Consider the following 20,006-nt stretch of genomic DNA (forward strand, 5'->3'; position numbering starts at 1 on the left):
TTTCGCGATAAGCAATGAAGATGAACAAAAAGTTGAACCAAGCAACAACACTTTTGTGGGCCGAAGGGACCATCTAGTATATATATATATATATATATATATATATATATATATATATATATATATATATATATATATATATATATATATATGTTCCATCATTTACCGAAAGACCCCATTGTATTGCTAATGATCAAAAACTGTTCAATATAATTTCTATCATCACACTTTAATGGTTTATCACAGCCAAAGAATGTTGAGTCATTGCCGTAGCGTCAAATGAAGACATCACAACATGACTACTGTTCCTGTTCTCTATCTTTCGTCGTTCATGTCGTTCTCTCTGTTAACAAACACACAGAAAGAAAACAGTTTTAATTAAGATCCACGACGCGTTTTTGTGTTTCTCCAGCAGGTGGCAGACGGACTTTCCCTCCTGCCGGCACACCTGTTGCCAAACATAATCAGCTATAATAATAATAATAATAATAATAATAATAATAATAATAATAATAATAATAATACATTTCATTTATAAGCGATGTATGTAACAAACTCCAAGATGCCATGCTTCTGTCAGATTATTTGTCTTGCGCACATCCTGTGTACAAACGGCAATTTTGTAAACGCTCAGGAGCTTGTTCCCCGCTCTTGTCATAGTCTTATTGTTCTTATTATATTAGTAGTTAATTTTGCTCCGACGTACAGCATTTAGTGCAAAATTTCACATTGCGATATAACGGGAGAATATGGAATTTACCTCTCACGCTCAGCAGCTTGGAGCACTCGGCTGACCCCAAATGGTTCTCAACATGAACTTTGTATACGCCACCATCATTGGGGCGCACCCTCAGGATGAACAGAGAGCAGACACCACGTACGTTGGTGATGCAGTAGTTGCTGTCGACTGAGAGGTCCACGTCGTCACGGTACCAAGCCACATGGGGCGCCGGGTCACCCTTGACCGCGCAGCTCATCTGACACTCATAGCCTTCTGGAGGTATGTGGTACCTCAATGGGGTGATGAATGACGGCGCTGATAATAAATTCACAGATTTTCTCGGTGGTACAGTCACCTTGAACCTTTCTGTTGTGAAAAGACAAAATAACAACAAGAGTTGTCATACTCATGACTCTGAAACTCCCCTGAAACTATACTGATATTTCTAAAGGTTTGTGGCCCTCTTGATCCTGCACAATTTAGCATTTGGGCACTTTTGGGAAAATCACGTCATTAAAGTAGACACACTTCACTTTCCACAGTTGTGTAGCCTTTGGCAATAAGACATCACTTTATATGTTAGTAATAGGGTGCAATGTTTCAAATACTCATATTCAGCTTTTTCTGTTGAGAAAATTCAGAACAACAAAGAGTATACAAGGTAAGGACCAGGAAGTGCAATTGAGTCACGCTAAACCAACAAGGTCTACACAGTAAACAAAAATATTGTAGATCAGCCAATGGATAGTAGACATTATGACCTAACGTACTGTATCAAATATGAATCGAATCATGTCTTGAAAGCGAAAGAAATGACCAAGTTGAAACTTTTGGCGTACCGTTACCTTTGATCATGACTTCTTGTGCTGTGCGATGGTGACGTATTCTTCAGACTACTTCATTACGCTTTGAAAATGTCATATGTTGGGACTACTGTCACAGCGTACACTTAAAGTGAAAATAAATTGTTTCACAATCCAAACAAATTAGTCTTCAACCGACTTCACAGAATGGATTGTGTCTGACCTGGAGCGTCCACTGTGTTTGGAATGCCATGTGTGACCTAAAATCCTCATTGTTATTCATATTACAAGGAATATCTTCGTTTCAAATTTTATGTGATGGGGTAAGATTAAAAAACAAAAACAAAACAACAAAACAGTGATGAATCATCAAGCTCTAAGTGACAGAAATATTGAGAAATAATCACCTATGTCGATTATATTTTGTAGCTGCGACTCAAATGTGGATAAGTGGTACATGGGTTGGATGCATGGATGGATGACACGTATTTCATATGCAACTGCTGTTACCTCTTTCCTTTTTGATTTCAAACACAGGTGACACAGATGGCGCTGAAATGCCCATGTCGTTTTTAGCAAACACCCTGAAGTGATATTCCCGCCCGGGCACAATGTCCACAACAGTAAACTTGTTGTTAAAGAGGTTTTCTGCCACGGTCTTCCAAGTTTGTTTGAAGGTGTCCCACTTGGATACGACATAGTGCAGCCTGTCGTCCTTCGTCTCGTCTGGAGAGGGCGCCCAGGACAAAGTGACTGTTCCTGGAACGTTCTGATGAAGCTCCACAGGACCTGGAGGCTTGGGGTCATCTGGAATTTCAATTAAGTAGTCAAACAAGAGGTTTCTGACTAAAACTGTTTGTTTGTCAGTTATGCTGGCGTTTACCTGTTACCCTAATTTCCACGTTGAAGCTCGCTTGGCCAACGACATTCTTGACAAGAACAGTATATACTCCAGAGTCGGAGTGCTTAGATGTAGGGATCAACATTTGAGAAGCTTTATCAGAGTTGGTGACTGTTACATGCTTGGGGACTAAAGTACCGTCCTTCAACCATTTGACCTCTGGAAAGGGTGACGCCTGTTGGACAAACATTCTTCTTGAAACACACATGAACTTAGAAATCCACCCTATGACTCTGGGTTACTTTACAGTACCTTAAAGGGGATGTTGAGGCGAACGGTGTTTCCTGATCTGACGACCACGAAGCTCTTCAAGTCGTGATCTTTGAACGTCGGCTGTACTTTAAGGGGCAAAAATCAAAGTACAGTTTCATGACGGTTCAAATGATATACTTGTTCTTCAGCCTCTAAAATAAATGTGTTCCATGAAAGACTTTGTGTTTTATAGTTGAGGCAATGTTATTTGTTTGTACCCGCAATCTTAAATGTGGCAGTAATGCCACTTTTTCTCTAATCCCAAAATCCTTTGGACCTCATTTCTATCCCATGGCGCTGGAATTGATTCAACCGCAGAACATAAATTCCACCTGTTTTGAATCCAGCAATTTCAATACAAAACCACATGGGCAGTGTGCATCAGTGTGTGAACATAACACACAGCTGGAATAAAATGAATTTGGGCTTTCCAAGCGAGTGTCATGCTGTCAAAATGTTACCCAAGATGCTGCTGTTTATCAACTTCCTGACTTAATGTTGCTGTAGCCCAGGGCTGAAAGATTTTAGGAAAAGATGTGCATGGTGAGATTTATTAATTGTAATACTCATTAGCCATTCAGGGCGGCCTGGTGGTCTACTGGTTAGCACGTCAGCTTCACAGTGCAGAGGTGCAAGGTTCGATTCCAGCTATGGCCTTCCTGTGTGGAGTTTGCATGTTGGGTGTGTGGGTTTTCTCCAGATATTCCTCCCACTTTCCAAAACATGCGTGGCAGGTTAATGGAACACTTTCAATTGTCCCGAGATGTGAGTGTGAGTGCGGATGATTGTTCGTCCATGTGCGCCCTGCAATAGGCTGGCAACAGGTTCAGGCTGTATCCCACATACTACCCGAAGACAGCTGGAATAGGCTTCAGCACGCATCGCGACCCTAGTGAGGATAAGCGTATCAGAAAATGGATGGATGGATTCGTTATTCATAGCTGGTTGCTCCCCACCATAACATGGATATAGACAGATTTCTTTTAAAAACTGCATTGAAGAACTAAGCACTTATTTAGGGCTTTCATGACTTTCACATTAGTTGAGCAATTAGCTTCTCCCAATTCTCATGTCTCTTGTTGCCGCTTGGGTGAAAGTGATACTTGTTGGAAGTGTAGAGTTTCTTTCCCGCCACGGAAGCGAGGATTAGTGATTTTGGAGGGTCCAGACTGTGGAGTTGTAGCTGTTACCCATTGCTGAGCAAAGTTTAGCCCGGGCTGGGCAACATAGGTACTTGAGGGACGGTATCCTGGATGTTTTATATGTCTCGTTGCTCCCACACACCTGACTGAAATGATCCGCTCATTAGCAAGCTTTGCAGAAGCTATATAACGATCCTGATCATTTGAATCAGGTTTGCTGGCGCAAAGATTCTGATAAACCTTCCAGGATACTGAAACTCAAGGACCGTATTTGCCCATCCCTGGGTTAGCCTCGAGCATTCAGGACCAGTTGGAAAAAACAAGAACTCAGGGTGGAAGGGTGACGGCGTGACATGGACGCAATTCTTTATTACCGGTAACCAGCTCTGAGGTGATTGGTTAGTGTGACCTATCCACAGGTAACATGCCACTTCTGAGCTTGGGAAAATAAGAGCACTTCGAAAAAAACGTGACTTTAATGATCACAAAGAGTTGTCTGTGATCACGATTTCCATTCATCCATTATCTAAGCTGCCTGTTCCTCGCAACTGTTGCAGGTGTCCTGGAGCCTTTCCCAGCTGACTTAGGGCAGTAGATGTGGTACACCCTGATCTGGTTGCCAGTCAATCGCGGGGCACGCAAAGGCAAACAGCAATTCCTACTCACAATCACATGGGAGGAAATTCAGTGTTCAATTAACCTGTCTTGCATGTTTTTTTAGAATGTTGGAGGAAACCGGAGAAAAACCCACGCAGGCACGGGGAGAACATGTAAACTCCACACAGGAAGTCATGGAATCGAACCCATGACCCCTGTGTGTGTGTGTGTGTGTGTGTGTGTGTGTGTGTGTGTGTGTGTGTGTGTGTGTGTGCGTGTGTGTGTGTGTGTGTGCGTGTGTGTGGGTGGCGTGGGACAGGCTAACCAGTCAAACACCGTGCCACCAAGATCACGGTTTAGATCCCCAAATGATAAATCCTTCACCTTTACTGAAGATTCATAATCATGCCATCAGCTGCTGACAAATATTGAAGAACCCTCAAAATATAGCATGAAAGTCAGGAAAACCAGAATGTATTATATCTGACAGACATGTAGTACGTATGACTGTATCCTGAATGTCATTTTGTTGAATGGTATTTTGTTGTCAGCTACATTAAAATGGCTGCACATCGTTCTGAGGTTTTTCTTTCCCCTCACTGAATAATCCCGCTCCTCTCTGCTCAGTGAACTTGTTATACCGTATCATCCCAATTCCATGATTGAAAGCAAAATTGACTCCTCAAAGAAAATGTCATCATCTAATTAAAAAAAAAAACAATGTAGTCCATTAAATGTATTCTTACCCGGAGGGGGCATGGCAATGATGTGATTGTCAAATCCTTGAGGTTCTCCATCGCCTCCGTAATTAGTAGCAACTACCCTCACCCAGTAGGCACCCATGGCCTTTAAGCCGCGGACAGTATAGGTGGTGGGAGTAATTTGGATGGCATTGCATCGCCTCCAGTCTGGGCTTTCTATCGGTCTGATCTCCACGTAGTAACCTTGGGCTTCATCCTGTGACCCTTTCACTTCCTTTGGTTTAGTCCAAGCCAGCGACAGGGTTGTATAGTCACTGGATGTTACTCTGAGGTCCGTGACTTTGCCTGGGGTTTCTTCAATGACAATAATGTTAGTTAAGGAGACTTTAAACAACATCCTCAGTTAAAAAGTAGAATCCTAGCTTAAAAAGCCATGAGAGTGAGATGCGTACGCTTGGGATCTCTTGCAATGATGGTGTCGCAGGGATTGCTTGGATCCCCTGGACCTGATAGGTTGATTGCTGACACCCTGAATTCATATGCTGCCCCCTCAAAGATGTCCTTCACCTCATAATTGGAGTCTAGGGGGAAACGTTTACTTTTAATTCCTGTATTGGCCAATTGCAGCCCATTAAATGAGGTACATACGTTTTATCGGTCCTCCTTGGTTTACAAGGCTCCAGTAATTAGTGCCTTTCTTCCTTTTTTCTAAATTATAGCCCACTATTTTGGACCCTCCAGTGTTGCAAGGAGCACTCCATGACAGACTAATGCACTCTTTACAGACACGGACCACTTTAGGTGCTGAAGGGGCTCCTGGATAACCTGTAAAAAAAGCTTTCTTGAGTTTTCACTGGTCAGAGGAGTGGCCAAGGCCCATATTAAAGACTTACGCAACACTCCAGCTGCTATGGCTTCTGTCTGCAGATAGTCACTAACACCCTCTGAGTTTTTGGCTCGGATCCGATAGCAGTATCTCCTTCCAGGCTCCACATTAGAGTCTTTGTAAACGGTAGTGCTGCCACTGGTTTCCCAGAGACTGGACCATTTGTGACGTCCAACTTGCTGCCTTTCTATGATGTAGCTAGTGACTGGACAGCCACCGTTATCCTTTGGCGGTTTCCATTTTAATTCAACAGATGTCACGGTACTCTCCACAATCTCCACGGGTCCTTGTGGTGGTGTGGGTTTGTCTGTAGATGGAATCATTATTATGCTACCAGCAACTCATGTGACCATACATACCATCGGTCCCTTTGACTCACCAATGACAATAAGATTGGAACTTGCTTCTGTTGTATCAAATTTGTTCTTAACTTTTATTTTGATCTCGCCACTGTCTTTCCTTTGGCATTTTGCAAGGCGTAGTTTGCTCTCAGTGGCTGTTTTTTCAATTTTCACATTGAGGGCAGGCAATATCTCATCGTCGTCCTTGGTCCACTGAATTTTCAGCGGTTCTTCATCAGAGAATTGAAGCTTCCATTCAGCAGTCTCCCCTGCTTTTACAATCACTGGCTTTGTGAATTTTTCGAGAGCACGAGCGTCAACCTTTGGTGGATCTTTGGGGTAAGAGATGGGGGCGAATGTTGTTCTTAGAGACCCAAGACCCTTTCACCCAAAGGATTGAAATGTGTGTACATTTAATTCTTACCTTGAATATTCAATGTGGCTTCTGATTTACGTCCATCTGACTCAAAGCGGTAGACGGCCCCATCCCCTTTTTTACAGCAATCAATTATCAATTTGTGATAGGCTCCATCTTTAATAATCCTGACCCCGTCGTCATTGTTGAGCTGGTCAGGTAAAAATGAATTTCTCTCAATACTAACAAGCAGCAGTAAAAAGGTATTTAATAATTCACCACACTGTTGCTGGAAGATATCACTCACCAGTTTCTCGTTTTTGTACCATCTTCCCTCAGCGTTTTCAGGGCTTAATTTACAACACAGCTCTGCCCGTCCACCAGTAGTAGCTGTGATATCTGACAACCCACTCACAAACTGAACACCTTGATCTGTAAAAGTAAGAACCAGGAGAAGCTAAATAAGAAAAATGGCAAGGAAATGTATGTGTATATTCCTCTATAAACCACGAGACTTTAGTATTGGACTATCATTGGAAAAATGTTGATACCAGTGGTTCTTAACCTGGTTTCGATTGAACCCCAGGGGTTCGGTGAATCCTTCTCAGGGGTTTGACGGAGCCTCTGCCATGGAGGTTAAGACACACGCGACTCAACATGTCAATTCGTTTTGATACACCCGCTTGGCCATCGCTGGCTGCAGATGATCACATTACATTACTTGTCCAATCATTAATTAGTTTCTGTTTTTGAGAAATGTGTTTTTATGTCTGGAATTTGTAATAAGTCATATTTTTGTGTTTTACAAATGAAGGGTTCGGTGAATGTGAATATGAACTGGTTGGGTTAGTTACCTCTAACAAGGTTAAGAACCACCGGTCTATATCTCTTGCTGAATCAGACACTGCTAGGCCTGTTCGTAATCGCCTTGCGCCTGCATCATCTTTCTGGCTTTCATCATTTCTGCCTCCCAGGAAGTTGTTTTTGTTCTTGACTTTCCACTCACCATGGCCCCCATCATTTTTCCAGCCACAGCCGTCATCAGAGCCAACATCCTTGATGGTATCGGTCTTTCCACTAGAATCTTTTTCCTTTGTGTCTTCTGTCGCCACTTGGAGTTTCTGCACCAAAGCCATTTTAGCCAGGTCATCCTGCTCCTCAGATTTCTTTTGCTTAAGACCTTTATGGGCCTTTGGATCAGCTGAATTAAAATCAAAACAAAGATGTTGGGATTGAGTGTCATCATTAAGTGGTAATGCTAAGTTCATTGTAAAATCAAAATGCTAAATTTTAATTATCAACAATAGTTTTATTAGAGATGTCCCAATCTTATTTATTCATTTATTTTGAACACAGCTGACTTGATGCTGTGAAATATCTTCTTGTCGATGCAAATAACACCAGTCCAAGGAATAGATGTTGCTGCAGACTGTAGGGTTACTGTATTATGCCATTTGCAGGGCCCCTACACACTCTCAGTGCAGCACAGGCACTTTTCCGTTCCAGAAATATAAAAAATATTGAAAAGGTAAACTAGATTAAATGTTGCAAAATGTTATAACTACTGTAAACTGCTTCACTTGTTAGATAACAATCCTCAAGAAGGATATTAAGGATTTAGGACAGTAAAAATGAGAACCAGCTGGCTAACATAAGTTGCTCGATCATTGTACCACTTCTAAAACGCAGGAAAAAGTGGCACATTTCATCACGAATGAGGAAAAGTGCAGGGGTTAGTTCACCGATAAAGTGACTCCACACAGATTTGGGTCCAAATAAACATGATCAGGACATCCCTAATTTCTGTAACGGGAATGTCCTACCTTCCACCGCAAGAGATGCATCGCATGACGCAGTGCCAGCAATAGCATAATATGTTCCATTATCAGCCACGTCACAGTTTTTAATCGTTAACGTGTGTATCAGTTTGTCTTCAGAGACGCTTATGTCGTATTTGTCGCCATGTTCAAGTGATGAGTCTGGCGTTGACCACGTTATTCTGTTGAGGGGTTTTGACAAGACACATTGAAAAGAGGCCTCTTTCTGTTCCAAGGCCTTCACATTATTAATCTTGCTTGCAAACTCCACAGCAGGCACTGTCGAGAAAAGAAACATGTAGGCAGAGGAGATGCATAATAACATTGCACTGATAGATTTTTTTGAACAAGAAGTCTCTACAATGGGAACTGCTTACTTCGGAAGTCACTCGTAAGAACGGTTATCTCTCCAACATCAAGTTGATACAAACCAGCGTCTTCTGGCTGGGGATCTTTGATGGTGAAACAATACGTGTTTCCACGTTTCTGCATGCTATACTTTGACTTTCCATTGCTGCTATATGGGACTTGCGAACCATCCTTGTCAAGCAAAAGAGGTCACGTATTAAGGAGGAAAACGACCATTTATTGTGAATTTGGCTACAATCATAACTCACCTTGTACAAATAAATCTTGCTGTTGGGATCCCGTAAGGTCATGTCGAGGCTAAATTCTGCCCTTCCGCGAGGTTTAATTTCAATTTGTTTCACGTTTCCGAGATTTTCAACAACCTTGAGAAGAAAGAACATGTTTTGAATCGGTTCAAAATAGACATTGATAGGCATTGTTAGAATGGAGCACCTTTCCCTGTTCATCCTCCCTTTCCTTTTTCATCTGATTCAACTTTTTCAGCAACCAGCGAAAGTCCGTAACCCCAAAGTCCAAGCAGATTCTTTCATAGTCCTTCTTTGGTGCACTGAGGAGGATTTCCATGAGTTTAGGATCAAGTTCTCCCTCTTTCTGTGGTGGCAATTGTTTTTTCTTGGTGACGACGCTGGACAAAAAGAATTGGCTTACCATTTGCCACGGTCAACTGCTTACAAAGAATCTGTGTTTCAAACCTACGTTTTCTTGAGCATCGCTCTGAAATCCTGTGGCGCTTGCTCGTCTGCCAAAAGATAACCACTGACAAGTAAAAACAGCAAAGAAGCGTACCAAAACCACCTTTTGACAATTCCTGTTACATCAAGACCGCAAGTCTGTGTCTCACCTTGAATAACACTGAGGGGGATGGAGCACATCGCTGTTCCATATTCATTGGTGGCACAGCATTGGTACGTGTCGGCAAGGTCTGCTGTTGCTTTTGGTATCTGCATGCAGAGTGCATCATGAGTGGAGATTATCAGCTCCAGTCCACTCCAAAAGTATTGGAACAGCAAGGTCAATTCCTTTGTTTTATTTTATACTGAAAACATTTGGATTTCAGATCAGAAGATGAACATGAGACAAAAGTTCAAATTTCCAGCTTCTACTTCATGGTATTTACATTTTGATGCGTTGTAGAAATCAGGACAGAACACTTTTCGTTTGAAGCCATCCACTTGCACGTCCAAGGCATGACTTGGACATGGACATTTTTCAATTAACTGAGAGCCACTCACTTCACCAGACCATTGCATTCTTCAGTTATAATGTTTTTTTCTAGACCTGACTGCAGTCACTTTCAGTTCTCGTATTCCTCCCCCATGTTTTACAAATGACTTTGTGTTTTGGATCAAAAGCAGATCTTTTCTTTCTCAATTCTTTGGCCTTCCCATCACTTTGGTAGAGGTCGATCTTGGTAACATCAGTACATAAAATTTAGGTCCAAAACAAAGTGATTTAGCTCTTTACCTAATCCAGCCCACTTTGTACCTAATCCAGCCCATAATACAGAAACTCATATGTGAAGTTTGGTGGAGATAAGTCATGGCTTGGACTTTCATGGCTGTTTCTGGAATGAGCTCACTCGTCTTCATTGATGATGTAACTCTTGATTGTAGCAGCAGCGTGAATTCTGAAGTCGACAAAACCATTTTGTCTGGCAAATTACACAAAAATGTATTCAAACTAAAATGGGGGAAGTTTCATCAAGCAACACGTCAATGACCCAAAACACACCACCAACATAACAAAGGACTTCATCGGGGGTTAATTGGAAGGTTTTTGTCAATGTTTGTCTTTGTTACTTTGGCTCACTTCAAAAGTGGATGGCTTGACACAAATCGATCCTGAGTTGAAGATGTCAAAACCATGAAATAAAAGCTGGAATTCTGAACTTTTGGCACCTATTCCTCTTTTGATATGAAACCCAAAGGCATTCAGTATAATTCACCATTCACCATAGCGATCCAATACATTTGGAAGAGACTAGACTATGTACTGCACACAATTGTCTATAATCGAATACGAAGCCATATTTTATGTGGGTTGCAAGGTCTGTTCTTTCATATCTCACCTCAAGGATGTGTTCTTTGTTTCTTTCATTATATTTAATGTTGTACTTCTCAGCGTCATTTATATCACCCTTGTTTCGTCTCCATGTGACACTCGGGGTTGGATCGCCAATGACGATTGCTTTGAAAAAAGCTCTTCTCCCTCAGGAATAAAAAGTCACCAACTTTACCTCTAGAAATACTGAGACTGCTTTGTTTGCTATTTTCATTTGTTTCTTTACCCTCATTGACAGTCATGGCCATCGGCTTCCGGTGGAAGTCAGGTGTCGATTTTCCTAGTGGAACACGCAGGACGACCTGAGTGATCATGACGCCTTGCACCTTGGACTTCTTTGTGATCGCCACTAACAGACAAAGAAAATTACTCTGAAATTGAGATAGATCATGGCATCACACTGGAACATACTATAAGCTTATGATAAACCAAAGTTTAGGGTCCTTGGTTTCAGATGGCCCTGCAAGTTATTAATTGTTACAGTAGTTCAATCAAAACAATACAATTACATTGTGTAAAGCACTGCAGTTATTGAATCCGTTAAACCAAATGCAAATATCATAAGTCCCTGTCAATTTCAGGCATTGTCTGTCAATGGTGAATTTCAACATCCAACCATTTCTGATTGCAGTTATATTGTGATTGCACAAGATGGCGCCTTTTCCTTTCAGTTCTTGTGAATAAGAGTAGAACAGTCCCTCTGTCCAAAAGCCAGCAAATGTGCACCAAGGTTTATGATTCAGTCTGGCCAAATGAATGAGCTCTATAAGTAAACTGGTGGATTTGTTTGTATGATGACATTTTATTTCAAATTATTCAATGCATGAGCCAGTGCGTGTCATAATATTTTTAGACACCAGCGAAAACATTCAGTGACATTCAGTTCTCAGAAGCTGATATCTTTGGCACAAAATGTTCATTTGGCACAAAATGAGTGAGAGGCGTTTAAGTTAAATGGGGGTGTGAGGCAGATTCAAGTCATTTGACTATATGAAGATGACTCAACAGAACCTTCATACAACAGGTGTTGAAATAAACACCATCTGTTGCTCTGAGGGAGGCAATCATACTTCATAGGCGCCTCATTTACTCCCACCTGAACTTTGCCAATAGCTTTGTCAATGTGAAATGATTTTTAGTTAATAAAAGTCATATAATATTAGTGTTGGCCATCTGAATGGAGAAATACGGCTGTTGAAATTTTTATTGAAGTGCCCTTAGTGTGTGTTGTAACCTTCGACCTTGTTTGTAAATTTAAAAACTATTTTCCCAACGGATATTATGTCAAGCAGATTCAACTCTCACTATAAAACCGTCAATAACCACCCATATATCGAGTATATATACACCATATTATTTTTTTAGTTTTTTTGGGGGGGGCGTAACATTATACATTATTTAACTCATTCAGTACCAGCCAATTCTAGACCACCCGCCTTTTTTTTAATTTTTGAATTGAATTGAAAAAGTATCTGGGGTTGAACGTGTGGAGTGTGAAAAGACATATAAATATGTCTTTGGGAGTGAAGGAGTTAAATAGGCAGTGTACATGAGTTAGTATTCTGATTAATGTTGCGTTGGTAGAATTAGAATTACAAACATATTTAACTACCTGTTTTCATCCAGACGAGTGAGTGCCACATTTTTGACATTCTCCTGCTCTCTGCTGTCGAGTGTCGACTAAAAAAACGACGTCAACGTGCCCTCGTCAGGGTCATGTTACGAATGTCATGGCTTACCTGTTTTCGGGTTTGGCCAGGTGACATTCGCAGTGCACTTTCAAGTCAAATTCTGTCGACAGCAGAAGGCGGTGGAATGAGAAAATGGCTGCCCCAGGAAGTAGATTAAAATGAATGAATTTATCTGCCTAATACTTATTCTATCCTTCCATTTTCCAATGTGCTTGTTCTCACGAGGATCACGGGCATGCTGGAGGCTATCCCTGCTGTCTTCAGGCAATCAGTGGGGTACACTCTGAACGGGTTGCCAGTCAATCATAAAATTCGTATTCTACTTATACAATATTAGTCAAAATAATGTGTTTAAACTTGCGGTGGAAACAGAATCGATTGCAAATATTTGTCAAGTTGAATCCCTCACGATTAAAGTGCAACTCAAACAACAACAAAAAATAAAGTGCATTGCCAGAGTAACTTGAAATTTGAAGGTTAAGTTAGGTAACCTATTTCTAACTTGCACATGTGTAATTTGCGCTTACCTAACTGGACCAAATGTATGTTACTTTGTACGATGGCTCGAATACAATTGTGAACACGTCCTTATTTTCTGTTGTACTTTTACGACTTTGCCACATTCAGTTGTCACCAGGAGAAGGTACGTGTTAATACTAATAATGACATTATCATCGGGTGTCTTCGTCGACAATGCAGAGTGACGGGAGAAAAAGGTTTCCTCCATTCAGCAGTGGAAATTGAGCGAAATTGCTTTGACAATGTGAAGACGTAGCTCCAAAGTGAACTTCAAAGAGAGACCAGAGCCTCCTCCTCTCTCTGAAGTCACACATTAACGCGCGCATCCCAAGGTTGTCTTATTATTTTACCATTACCATTGAGAGTTTCTGCAAGATTACACCTTCATCATCACATTTGTTTTGGCAGCGGCTCGCCTTCCGTCAGAGGGCATACGTGATGAATATTCATCAAACCCAATGCATCATCTCTCCGGGGTGTGCTCCTTGCTGCTGTGCACTTATATCATTCAAATGCAGACAAGACTTGCGGTAAGCGTGTTCCTCGAGCACTGATTCACGCTAATCCAAAGTCTGCCAGGACGGCAGCCGCTCGTTTAGTTCTGCATACCAAACAATGTTTTTTTGTTATGGACTTCCAGCGGGCTCGAGAAGCCATGAGAATTAGTGGGCTGTATCAAGCTGATAGCCACGTTATGCTGTCAATTTTTCTGTCCGCAGGTTGACTTTTCAGGAAATATCATCTAATTTTCTTCCATTAGGAAAAGTCAGAATATAATAGAATTGGAGACTTAGAAGACATAGCAACTTTTTGGTGCTCTTCCAAGAATTGTGGTGTTATTTTTTGGGTGTCTTTTTAAAATGAGGCCCCATATTATGTTAATTGTTCATATTGACAGAACAAATTCCTAACGTTAATGGCCTTGACAAATCACGCGACTTTTTTGTTGTTAACGACGGTCCCACTGTCAGACTACCAGATAAATATTGTTCTGTCTTGGACCGGACAAAATATCATATTTTAAGTCCATCATGACCAGATCCTGCCCAATTGTTGCGTGTATGGTCCCATTCCTGGATGGTGGGGAGAGGGCGATATGGAATGTGTATTCTCTTAAAAGAACTTGAGAATTAATTTGATACCATGTTTACGCATCAGCTACTTTCTTTGCAGTGACCCAAAATAGCATGAGTTGAAATGCTATGTGTACTTTCATATTTCCTCTTTTGGTCAAGTCACTTTTTAAATACTTGACAACCACATTGTGATTTTCTGCTACACATCCGGTCTCTCGTCATAAGTAGGAGGATACCGTCTTCCTGTTGGTCAATGCCAAAGAACCAATCAAAAGACGACGCCGGACCTCACGATCAATTATTGAGTATGTCACACTCAACACACGTCAAGACAACTCCAAATTGGCTACGAGACACTTTTTGTCTGTGACACATCTGTCGGCTCAAAATTGGGTTCCATTCTGATGTCGGCACAGTAGTAAAGACAACAACAACAAAAAAATAATGTTGGGGTTAAACAGTCTAAATTCCCTATCGTAAATAGGGGCATTAAATATGATTAAAGTGCATGTTTGATTTAGTGCTTATTTAGTTGTAATTTTCCATTTTAGGTATGCGCTCTGGACTGTTGTTTGTAAGTGATTTTGTGTATGTGTATGGTGTTTCTTATGTTGTTTTGTTTTATAATTATGTTTTACGTCTAGACTTTTAATTGGTTCTTATTCTCACTGCTGATATTGTTGTGATATCTGTTATGGTATCCCCCTGCTGCAACACCAATTTCCCTTCGCTGGAAAATAAAGAGATTCAAATTCAGATTCAGGCTTCAGCAAATCTCGTGTTTATTCTGTTTTTGTTTGGCTGTTTTGACTTTTCTGCCACCACACAAAATTATGAAAATGAGTCTCTTTACTTTTTCTTATTTGTAGTATGCATTGATCGGCTTCTTTTTTGCACTAGTGTGTTAGTTGAAAACTTTAAAATGTTCCTTAAAACACAAATCAAGTCAAAAAGGTTTTTGTAATACCGGTACTTTAATACACAGAAAACAAATTTCAGTGATATTTATTTGAAATTCTCAGTGCATTTTAAAAGGAGAGTTTTTTATTTGACTTGCATCATATGATCCATCCATCCACTATCCGAACCGCTTAATCCTTACGGTGGGGGATGTGCTGGATCCTATCGCAGCTGACTTCGGGCAGTAGGCGGGGGACACCCTGAACTGGTTGCCAGCCAGTCGCAGCGCACACAGAGACAATCATACTTAAGGACAATTTGGAGTGATCAAATAATGTACTTACCGTGCATGTTTTTGGAATGTGGAAAGAAACCGGAATACCCAGAGAAAACCCACGTGGCATGGAGAAAACAAGCAAACTCCACACATGAAGGCCAGGACCGGAATCAAACCAGCCCTTGCACTGAAAGGTGGACGTACTAACAAGTCCTCTACCGTGCTGCCCATGAAGTTCGTAACTCTGTTTGGAAGCCAATCTCACCTTTTAGACCATGGGTGTCAAAGTCAAGGCCCAGGGGCCAGATCTGACCTGCCACATCATTTTATGTGGCCCGAGAAAGGAAATCGAACATGTAGGTCACGTATTTGGACGGCTGTCAAAAATTGTTACTGCTTGGAAATGTGCCTTTGAAACCTTAAATGCTTCTTTGAAATCCTGACTGATTACGAACCGTAGTTGTCAATATGACTTGGTGGGCAGCAACGCTGTTTTTGAATGTCAGTGTTTTGGGATTAAGTCCTGTATTGGGACAGTCTCAGTTTTGAAGATTTCAACTCAATTTTATAACCACTGTTAAAAACCAGAATGCTGAAGAGAAGCCAACCCCTCCTTTGAAACCCCGATTGCTTTAAAACCCGAGCTCACACATTTGGACAGCTGAATTTCTTAATTCAATTTTAGCACGCACATCTATGACAAGCTGTAGCAATTCCCTACTTAAAATGTGGTGTGTGCAGTTGTTGAACAGTTTTTGATGTCAACGGAATAGAAGAAAAACGCTTCTTTGCTTGGCTTGTGTTCAGCGTTGCATTTTTCAGTGCTTTTTATGCTTTTACAATTTTACAATATTTCGATTAAGACAATCTACAGACCTAAAATCTTACCTTTTCGTGGCTCCTTGATTTGGGAACTCATTGCCGCAGCCCCAGTTTATCTGTGAAACAATGAAAAACAAATCATCAAATGTGTGGAACATTGCAATATTTTTCTAACAATCGTTTTCGTTACATAACTCCTGACATTAATACTGAAAATATATAAGGAGGTAAAAAATAAATAAAAATAAAAAAAATAGAAAGGAACCCCAAAACTGAGTCAATTAGCCACACCCACCCCCACACACACACACACCCACACACACACACACACACACACACATTAAAACTAATTTTAGATATTTTTGAACTTGATGTACTTGACTATACACGAAGATGTACACTCGCATCGTCGTCACATGACTAAATGTGAACTTTCTGAATCCACGAGCAACAGAGTAATGGGCCACCAAAGTGTGCGACCAGGCCTTTTGGAGGTTGTGCCTCCTTTCGTGTACCACGTGTGGCAAGCTATGATATCCACTTGGCAAAGCGGGAGACGTCCAGACTCGACGGGAGGCAATAAATGCGGAATGTGAAACCCCCGCTGAACGGCTCACCAAGATCTCTTGGAGTCAAGTGGCCGCTCCAACAGAGTGAAACAAACATAGGCTTGGGGGCTGACTGACTTCATTAAACAGTTATGCCATTGCACATTAATCTTATGTCACCATTTTCGATTCACCTCTTTTGGAACACTAAGTTCTTGACCACCAGCAGGAGAAAAAGACGATTCATGACACAATGTTTTCAGAAAGTAAGATAAATCCAGGACCAAAACCTGAGGTGGTATCACTGTATCGGGAAATAACTTGCATTGAAACTCTCAACGACCCTGAAGTGGTACAGTATCGACGTGCAAAGTTTTCAGAGGAAAATAAAAAACAATAACTTCAAAGTAAAAGAAACTTTGTGTTCATATCTGCAAAGTTTGAACAGAGGAAGCCGGACTCTTGTTTGTTGAAGTTTCTCATCTTTAATCTCAAATTCTTTTTCAGTTCAAAAATAGGCTGAATGAGAAAAAAAAAGTTCAACAAAGAGTCCATTCCAGTTACCTCAATTCAAATTTTACAGCTGACAGAGAATCTACATGCTGAAGACGTTGGAAGGTCACACCGCTGTCTTGCGAGATCACAACACAACTACTAAGGCCATTGGTATTCTTGTTTCTGTTGGTTTGGCATCCTCAAAGACTGATTGGTTTTAATTTGTTTTAGTCCCTTCTCTTTGACTAAATAAGAACTACTGTAATCAAAGCATTGCATGCACAGTTAGATGTCACGCCATGTTCAGCTTTGGACTTTCCACCCTATATTTTATTTATTTCAAACTTGTTTTGAGTGCCAGTGCTGGATGTGTGGTTATTTTAGTAAAGAAAGGGCAAATTGCTTCTTTTTTTTTTTGATAAGAATGTAATTAGCTCTGTGTTCATTACACTGGCCCCTAACCGTTCTTTATTTTAATTTAACAGACCATAACAGGGAGTAATTAATGAAAAAGGTATACAATCACAAATTAATCTTTGAACCGTCTTATGTAACTGGCTATTCTAAATCATCTTTAAGCTTATTTCAGTCTCCTTGATATTTATTAAGGGAATTGAACTCAAGTAAAGATTTGATAATCGTCGTCTTACATGAACGTTTACAATCAAGCAGGAATTTGAAATGAAGGCTTGAATAAGTCACACACGAAGATGATCATCTCCTGCTCTGTTGTCTATTAATCATGGTGAACTACTCCCTAAAATAAACCATGACAAATATATATATATATATATATATATATATATATATATATATATATATATACATATATATACACACAGTATATAGACTATTATTGGAGGATCTCCAGTGTCTCAAAGAAAAGACATCAGATATGCAGCAAATATCTTTTGGTGACTTACACTGCATTAGGGTAACATGGATTAACTGTCATAGCAAAGGTTTTTTTTTAATCCCATGTCCATTCTTCAAATTTACCTTAGGCCAACGTTTTCCTGTAATTCAGTTGAACAATGAATGGCAATAATTTTAAAATATTGTCCAAACATAATTCACTCAGAATAAGACTTCAACATGACTTACATTCAACGCTTAGTCGAATTTGTTGAGCCGTCCGTTGCCTAATCTGTTTTCCCGTCTTTATCTCACATCGAGGCCGTTGGTGTCCCTTTTTGTTGGGCAGCAAAAGGCTGAAAGCCCTACGGGGTTGAAATGTAGTTGCTAAAAAGTGACTTTACAGCAGTTGCAAAGGGCGCTGGTTCCTTTTACGCAGCCTAATGAAAACGATAGCCTCACATTTGGACTGGAAACATAATCATGACTTCATCTGCTGTTGGCCACATTCGAAGAACAATATACTGTACACCGTTAAGGATGACAAAATGAAACCTCTGATGACAGGAGTTTTACCATTTGGACAACAGATTGATGATGCTTGGCATGATGTTACTCGTGCATCTGAGCGGCGAGGAGATACATTCTCCCTCTACTGTAACTTCCCACAAAGCGTTGATCCTGAGTGTTACTGCTGGGAGTCTAACAGTGTCCCCTGTCATGAGATCTTTCTTGTCTGGGGCCAAGCTCATCCTGAATGCTTGAATGGTCGCCTACATATCAAAAGACGAAAAAAAAAATAATAATAATAAAACAAATGGCTGCAACACAGTCTCTCTATGGCCAGTAACTTATAATTTGGGCTGTCTGGTTGCTCCTTTTAAAAGTTATTTAGGATAGATCCTATAACAAACTTATCGCGGGTTGGTAACCAAAGAGTGTCTAATGGTCTTTTTACTGCTGTGTTAAAAATGGAAAGGCAATGAAAAATGGCCAGACATAAGCCTTCATAATCCCCTGTGACCTAAAGGCGGCATGTGCCCATACCTTTTAGCCACATAAAAATACAACATCATGTCATTGTAGCCACCTGTTTTTGGTTTGTTTGTTTTGTTGCCAATGAAGAATACAGTGGAGCGTCTTAATTTGAATTTGCCTCAAATTGTACAATCTTGCTGACATTTCCGAGAAAAAAAAAACACACCTTGAAAGTCTCACAGAACTTGGAGTAGGTTGAAATAACATCCCGAGAGAGCACCACATTTCTCAGGAGACTTCAACACATCTTGGTCGACGCCCACATACCTCGCGAGACTACAGCAGTCTAACAGGACTTCCTTATGCTGTATCTAGTGGTGATTTAGCATGTAGACTCAATTCAATTATATTTATAGAGCACTTTAAAACGGCCACCGCTGTATAAAAAGTGCTGTACATGGAGCAAAAATAATTCATACAACAGCAAACAATAAAACAATAAATTGATAACCAAGATAGTAGAAAGCACAAAAAGAGTGAAACTAAAAATCAAGTCTCGTGCTTATTTGTTTATTCTTGGTGTTCCCTAGTAAATTCCCTTTTGTTTATGCATTGTTTTTCCTGGCTCCTTGCGACCTGCAATTTCTGTTTGTAATTTGTTGGTGCGCTTTTGTAAATAAATATTTTTGTTGTCACACTCTGGCTGAGCCTGCATTTCTGGAATCCAAAAACATTATTCGGTTCAGTCCAGTTCACGTAGTTCACGAGTACTTTTGTTAGACCTGTACTGTTAATCCGTTGTTTCGTTAATGTTAATTAACGATGTTAATTGTTAATGTTAATTAATGTTAATGAAATGAAACTAAATGTTTTCTCAAAATTCTACTTCCTTGTGTTTT

General features: G+C 40.5%; 1 protein-coding gene across 1 annotated transcript; it reads right to left on the reverse strand.

The window, feature by feature from the left end:
- Window positions 1-210: 210 nt before the first annotated feature.
- LOC127607032 (immunoglobulin-like and fibronectin type III domain-containing protein 1) lies at window positions 211-18,550 on the reverse strand. Its single transcript, XM_052075055.1, has 23 exons — window positions 18,379-18,550; window positions 16,298-16,347; window positions 11,173-11,295; window positions 10,954-11,093; window positions 9,727-9,826; window positions 9,582-9,624; window positions 9,318-9,510; window positions 9,134-9,247; window positions 8,894-9,056; window positions 8,523-8,795; window positions 7,706-7,900; window positions 7,007-7,131; window positions 6,769-6,910; window positions 6,383-6,676; window positions 6,011-6,310; window positions 5,766-5,942; window positions 5,570-5,698; window positions 5,163-5,471; window positions 2,678-2,763; window positions 2,408-2,600; window positions 2,035-2,331; window positions 761-1,087; window positions 211-343 (listed from the first exon to the last, which is right to left on the reverse strand). The coding sequence occupies exons 2-23, from the start codon at window positions 16,326-16,328 to the stop codon at window positions 330-332; spliced, it is 3,768 nt and encodes a 1,255-aa protein (XP_051931015.1). The 5' UTR covers window positions 16,329-16,347; window positions 18,379-18,550; the 3' UTR covers window positions 211-329.
- Window positions 18,551-20,006: the final 1,456 nt, after the last annotated feature.

The sequence above is a fragment of the Hippocampus zosterae genome, chromosome 9, assembly GCF_025434085.1.
Source record: "Hippocampus zosterae strain Florida chromosome 9, ASM2543408v3, whole genome shotgun sequence".
Lineage (NCBI taxonomy): Eukaryota > Metazoa > Chordata > Actinopteri > Syngnathiformes > Syngnathidae > Hippocampus > Hippocampus zosterae.